Source organism: Penaeus japonicus, unplaced genomic scaffold, assembly GCF_977035675.1.
Source record: "Penaeus japonicus unplaced genomic scaffold, GWHDUDI00000001_assembly GWHDUDI00000019, whole genome shotgun sequence".
In the NCBI taxonomy this organism is placed as follows: Eukaryota; Metazoa; Arthropoda; class Malacostraca; order Decapoda; family Penaeidae; genus Penaeus; species Penaeus japonicus.
In genome coordinates this window covers 26,633,829-26,641,328 of record NW_028234421.1, presented here as the reverse complement: position 1 = coordinate 26,641,328, position 7,500 = coordinate 26,633,829, and the positions used below count along the sequence as shown (strand labels likewise).

The 7,500-nt window shown below is 33.2% G+C and overlaps 1 protein-coding gene across 1 annotated transcript in view; it reads left to right on the top strand.

Moving 5' to 3' along the window:
* The window catches only part of LOC122255314 (insulin receptor-like), a 54,657-nt gene that overhangs the window by 8,913 nt on the left and 38,244 nt on the right, over positions 1–7,500 (top strand). Inside the window, exons 4-5 of the mRNA XM_086547142.1 lie at positions 1–56; positions 1,791–1,896. The exon at positions 1–56 is cut by the window's left edge and continues 137 nt beyond it. Coding sequence (XP_086403268.1) covers positions 1–56; positions 1,791–1,896 — 162 coding nt within the window. The remainder of the gene's footprint in view (positions 57–1,790; positions 1,897–7,500) is intronic.

The following is a 7,500-nucleotide window of genomic DNA, read 5'->3' as shown; positions in this document are numbered from 1 at the left end:
ACACCGTCGATTGGGGCCGTATCACAGTGTATCCCCTTGGGGAAAACGTCTTTAAGGTAAGTCGCTGCATGTGGAGCCTTGTTTTTTGGAGGAGGGAGGGAGGAAGGGAGGGAGGAATGATGGTAGGAAGAAATGAAAGAAAAAAGGAAGGAAGGAAGAAGGGGAAGAAGAAGAAATAAAAATAGAAATATAAGTAGGATAAGGAGGAGAAATTGAAGAGGAAAAAGAAGGAGGAGGATGAGAAGAAGAAGGAGAAGAAGAAGAAAAACGACGACGGCGAAGAAGAACAGGAGGTGAGCTTTTCTAAAGTCGTTATGTAAAAGGATATCGCAAACCCTGTATAACAAAGAAGCAACAGATAAGAACGAGGTATTTTGTACTACGTTAAGTTACAGATAATTACACCATAATGATATCCGGAAAATGTTGCTTACACTCAAAAGATTCACTTTTTTTGATTAATGATTACGAAGGGAGGAAAGATGTATGTTATAGAGCTTATTAAACTGTGGTCTTGTCTATTTTTGCTTAATGGCAAGGAATAAGTGTTCTCTTTAAAGGATCGGGTTTACAACTAAGACTTGGATAAATGTAATATTCTTGTTTATTGGTGGTAGGATATATATATATATATATATATATATATATATATATATATATATATATATATATATACATATTACCCTAGAGGGGTAAGCTAGACCACTACCAAAGGAGCAGTGATACGTCTCCTTGGGTCCTCTAGTCTTTTAAGGTATGCCCTTGGGCAAGGCATAGTGACCTCTAAGCCTCCCGGCCAGGGTCACGGTGAAGCCACAATAAGACAGGTGGTGTATGCAGGGAAGACAAACATAGTTTCAGTTCATGGATTCTTCTCCATAGACGCTGGGCAAAGGATCTCTCCAGTTAGAGACACTGGCCAGGGTCACCAGTCTTGTGAAGACTACTGCTGCTGGAGAAAGCAACGGGAAACTACTCCAGAACTTTTCCCTTGTACAGTCATGCAAATGACGCCAAAAGAACAAAGCCAGAACAGGTCTACCCTGACCGTCTTCAAGCTAGCTTCAGACGCATGAGAGCCAACGTCAGGTCCTGACTCGGTACTCGAAGAAGAAGAAGAAGAAAAAAAAAATATATATATATAATATATGTCTATGATCATATATATATATCTAGAAGAAAAACAAAATCCAGAATACAACAGAGAATGATAGACTGTCCATGATTCATAAGACTTTAGTAAACTAACCACGAGAAAGGCTTCTGACTTGCCCTTCAAGGTTGCAAATACACGTTCGTGAAAAAGGACCGAGGTGTTTTGATATCGGACTTCAGCACTGAATTATTATTTGTCATTCAGTCTGACTTGTAGCCTGATGTTGCTGTCCTGATACAGCATGGGGTTGGGCTGGGCTGATCGGGGTGGATGTGGCAAAAGGAGAAGAGATTTCCTTCATCTTTTGTTTCATGATTAATTAAGGGGTTGGTGTGTGAGCGTTTTGGGGTTTCGGGGGTAGGGGAGGGGGTGATGGTGAAAGGCGTGGCGTTGTTGTATTATATAGATGATAAATCTGTATTTGATTAGTTTTGATCCTTTTGCAAAAAAATATTTTCATCATCATCATCACCATCAACATCCATAACCTCAACATCACCAGTCACCACCATCAACTTTTTCATCACTTTCACTATTCTTCAAGCTACTTTTATTATCATACAATTGCCAACATCAAAATCCCCGCCACCACAACCTGCATCATCAACTCATAAAGCTTACCCTCCATCCACAGAGGAACAACTTAGGGGATTGCGACCCATGCTCAGAAGACCTTGAGTGTCGCGGATGGAACACTTGTGACGGAGCGCGATGCTGGGGACCACGCGACTGCCAACAGAGTGAGTTTATCGATATTGTAAATTGAGAATCAAAATTAGTCTGAATTGTAAATGTAGATGAGAATAGATTATGTTATGATTCTTTTGGGATGGATTTGAATTGTAATTTTAAGAAATAGCAACCATAACGTTGCGTATTGTAGTTGTATGTAATTATGGTGCGGGTATTTACATATATCGATTCATAAGGGGAATTTTAGCGTTCCACTTTTTCTTCTAAGGCAGTGATTTAATTACCTCTAGTTTACAGATTATACAAATACAATTTTTATATTTTACTTCTATCATCACTGTTATTATCTAGTAAAACTCTACAACTAGATAAATAATTTTACATAGATACATACACATAGATATGATGAACAACAATATTGATAGACTATCTAGATACAAACAAATCGAATTAGAAAAGTAAAAACACATCTCCTTTCAATTTACGATTTTGAGGCAGAAATTATAAACGTCTGTCAGACGGAGCAACAGGAGCAGCGTGCTTCGTGCTTCTCACGAATTGGAATTCTGGTTGCGTGAGCTTACGTCTCTAAGGAGGAAGGTTAACGGACGCGTAAACATTCACATTAACACGGGATAGTGTCTTTGTATCGGTTGATGTAACTTTGTCTTCATTTTCTCCAATATTTGGGTGCTCTCTCTTTATATCTAGTTATATATACAAATATCTATGTATATATGTATATATATATATATATATATATATATGTGTTTGTGTATGTATATACATATGCACATTTATATATGTAGGTTTATGTATATATGTCTATATACATATATATATATACATACATATATATACTTATATAGGTATATATATGTATACATATATATTTATGTACATAAATATAGATACAGACACACACACACACACTGAACAAAACCAAAGCATGCGTGACGCAACATCCCCCCGCTCCACCCTCACCCCCTCCTCGACTCCGCCTATCTCGTAATTCGCCGCCCCCCAACCTCCCCCCTCAATGCGGTTGCTTCAATACATCGCACAGGATTTTGCTTGATGGACCTCCGGAGGGCAAGATGTCAAGACTGAGTTGCCTGGAGTCTTTTTTCTTATTTTTGCGCATGTGTGAACATTTTTAGGATTTCGTCTTGATGTTGATCGCTTGATAAGAGAATTGATGTGGATCGTATCGTTTTTTTTTTTTTTTTTTTTTTTCTATCGTTCGTCTTATTTTGTTCTTTCTCTTCTCTTCTTGATCTCTTCTAATTATTCCTTTTCTATTCAGTTCACTTCAGTCTTTTTAATTCTTAATATTTTTTTATTCTCCTTTTTTCTTTTCTCTCCTTTGTCTTCATGTCTTCCTACTTCCTTTACTTCTTCATCCTCTTCTTTGTATCTCCTCGTTCGTCTTCTTCCATTCTTGTTAAAAATGCTCATTTGATAATTTATCATCTTCGTGGCAGCTCTTCAGGTTTGCTTCCTTCCGATTAACCTGAAGCAAGAAGTTTTGCTTAAGACTTGCTCGCCAAAATGCGCCAGAATTGGATGTTTCCTTGCATATATTTTCCGTTTTTCCTTCTATTTTTTGATAAAGGATGGCTGATGTGAAAGGAGACATGGGAGATGAAGGAGGTGACAGAAGTGTTGAACGGGAGAAGATACAGGAATAAGGGAGATAACAAGATTGGTTAGTGATAAAGAAGAGAGGCAAGATGATTTTAAGAATTTGAGTGAGAGAGGTAGAAAGGAACAGCGGGAAGAATGTATAGAGATTTGAGAATGGAGATATGTGAAAAACGACATGAAGTTTCACCAAAGTGTTGATAACAACAATGATTATGGATACGAATGAGGTAAATATATGATAATAAGGATAATATAGAGGTATGATAATTATAGCAATACTAAAAGGATGGTAATCATACCAGTAATGACAATAATGATACCAATACTGATAATTATGATACCAATAATGATAGAAAAAAATTACCACCCATGATAGTAATAATTCCAGCTATGGTAATCAAATCCAAATCATAATAAAATCAAGAAACATCATAGAAGAGAGATAAAAATACAAGAAACCCACGCAAGAAAAAGTGGAACAGCAGAGGAAGATGAAGGAGAAAGAGAAAGATGAAAGAAAAATAATATCCTTTAACCAGTCTTTATTCTAGCTTTCTTTCCCGTCGGCGAAATAACCCTCGTGACATTAGCTTCTTTCAATGCGCTTCAGCTCTCAGTCTTGTTCTAGAGAACTTGTTGAATTAACTAATTATTATTATCGAATTATCATTATTATTATTGATAAATGATTATTGAATTAACAAATTATTGATTAATAATTATGGAATTCACAAATTATCGATTAATTATTATTGAATTAACAAATTGTTGATTAATAATTATTGAATTAACTAATTAATAATTATTGTGGATGTGTGTGAGTGTATGTGTTCGGGAGGGAGAATGTGTTACGTGTACGTGTATTTGGTATCGGTAATGAAGATAAACACAGCGAGCGATCATAACATCGACAATAACCAGAATTATAAATGATATTGGTTAACCATAACAAAAATAATTGTGTAAGAAGAATGTAATGGAGTGATACACAAATCTTTACACGGTGCTAACCCTTAGGATACGTATAATTAAAGGCGGAAGTCGTAAATAGTTCTAAATAACACGAATGGCTGAATGAGAGATTGGCAATTCTTCGATGTGAAAAAGCAAAGGAAATGACAATTGACTGCAATGAACATTTGGTAATTTAAAGCAAGGAAAAACACAGGCATACATCGATCAAATTCCGTGCACCTACCTATTTGTCATATTTGTATATAATGTATATATACATATATATATATAAATGTATACATACCATAAATATATATATCTATATATATATATATATAATATGTATATAAATATATGTATATAAAGATATATTTATAGTATATATATACATATATATACATACATACAGTACATATGTATATGTACGCATATATATGTATATATATATATATATATAAATATATATACATATACATACATATATATGCATGTATATAGATATATATATATATATATATATATATATATATATATATATATATATATATATATATATATATATATATGAATGCATATCGTATATATGTATATATGCATACATACATATATATGTATATATATATATGTATATGTATATATATGTATACATTTCTATATATACTTATATAAATATATAACATTATATATATATATATATATATATATATATATATATTATATATATATATATAAACGTTATGTTCACCCGTAACTAAACAGAAAATTTATGAAGAGCTGTGTAATCTGTCACTATCCTCACTAAATCCAATATTTGATACCGATCTGACACATTTTCATTTTCATTATTTTCAAGGGGTCTAAATAAAAAGGAAAATATTCTTCGAAGACGAAAATAGTGTGTATTGAATATTGATAAAAGGAAGATGAATGGAAAGAAAAGAAAATAAAAAAAGAGGAAGAAAAGTCGAGGAAAAGTATCGCAAAGACCAAAGAAAAAAAAAAAAAGATGAATAAGAAAAGTAGATAATGGAAAAAAGGGAGAAGTAATCGCGCGATAGAAAACCTGTTCAAGAAGAAAAATGGAAAAGATAAACAATAATAAGGAGCAGAATTAAAGAGAGAAAGGAAAAAGAAACAGACTTCTAAAGAATTTTGAAAACGAACAAAAAAAAGCAACAAAACGTATGATAGATACTTAAATGAAATAAGAATTACAAATTATAAAGTAGATAAGTAGATACAGATAATTATCAATGAGACAGGATTTAATTAAAAGAAAAAAAAGAAAAGAAATGGCCCATATCTTGAGGGTGAGAGAGAGACGAAAATATTCTATTGTTAGTGACTTATTCTCTGGTCCCATTTCTTTAACTTAACTTGATTCTTCATTTCTCTCTTTTTTTCGTTTTCTTTCTTAAGTCCCAGTGCCTATTTGTCTTACTCGCACACACACACATTATATATATTATATATATATATATATATATATATATATATATATATATATATAATATATATATATATATATTATGTATATATTATATATATATATATATATATATAATATATATGTATGTATATTATATATATATATTTTTATATATATATATATATATGTGTGTGTGTGTGTGTGTGTGTGTATGTATGTGTACGTGTGTTTATCCTCATTTTCATATGCATCGCCAACTCTCAGCAACCTGCCACAACCGACACATGCGCGTCTCCCCTTGATGTATCTGGCTGCCTTCGAAAACAAGTCAAGATCTTTTCCCGCGGCAACTGCAAGCTATTCGGGGTCAAGGCCAACTCACCGTGTAGCATATTGTGGTTCCTTCTCACCTCCTGAACCCTTGATAAACACTGTTATTATTTTAGCTTTATGATTCTTTTTTTTTTTCTTAATGTTTCGTTGAAGTGGTGGCCAAGACGTGCTGGTTTCCGCTTGTTGTTTTTCTTTCCTCTCTTCTTTTACTCTTTCTTAATCTCTTTTTGTCTTTTTCTCTCTTTTTTTCTTTCTAGATTCATATCTATCTATATATACATGTATATATATATATATATATTTATATATATATATATATATATATATATATATATATATATATATATGCACACACACACAAACACACATATATACATCTATCTATCTATCTATCTATATATATATATATATATATATATATATATATATATATATATATATATATATATACATATATATGGGCACACACAAACGAACGCGTACGTACAAGCCATCCTTTGACTAAGTTACATGAACTGATTTAAGTATTCTTATTAACACTGAAGACTCAGCCAATTATAAACAGTGCATTAGAATCTTTGTACAATGAAGCTGCCCAGAGTCTTGAAGTCGTTTACATATTTATTGTATGGAGAAAAATAGTATTACGGATGTGAACTATCATCCTCTGTGGAGCATGCAATAGAGACGGACCCCCAATACCGCTGGCCTTTGTTCTGCAGATCTTGTTTTACTCTGATGCATTCCTCCCGGTGAGCATATCATTGCAACTATATCCCTTTGGACATTATTTCCCGGCTGAAGAGGAATGAACATGTAACCCCGCATGCAAGAGAGACCCGTACCATGCATGGAACCTCTGCGTCCAGGAATTGCATCATCCATCGAATCGATGCTTGCTTCCTGCATGATGTTTCTCTCCGTGACTCGGAAGAAATTTTCCGGTCTTTGGTTACTCTATATAATTAGATTTAATTTTGGAAAGTGAGTCCCGTTTTGTGGGTCTTCGTAGGAACCATGACTTTTGTTTTGCTTTACTCAAGGTTGACATTCCGTTTAATTCTCTGTTCATTTATTATCTCCAAAAGGCTTCGTTCTTTAAAGCCTACACAGAAGATTTTGTGGGTGGGTATATTTCTGTATTTATTTTTGTTTTCAAATGTCTTATACGAAATGTGTTTTTGAGTAAAGAGTTTGAAAATTTGTCCTTAATAAGTTCAGGTGAGAGTATCGTCCTCTCACCTCTCCTCAAGGATTTTAACCAACCTGTTAACAGGTTGCAAATGTA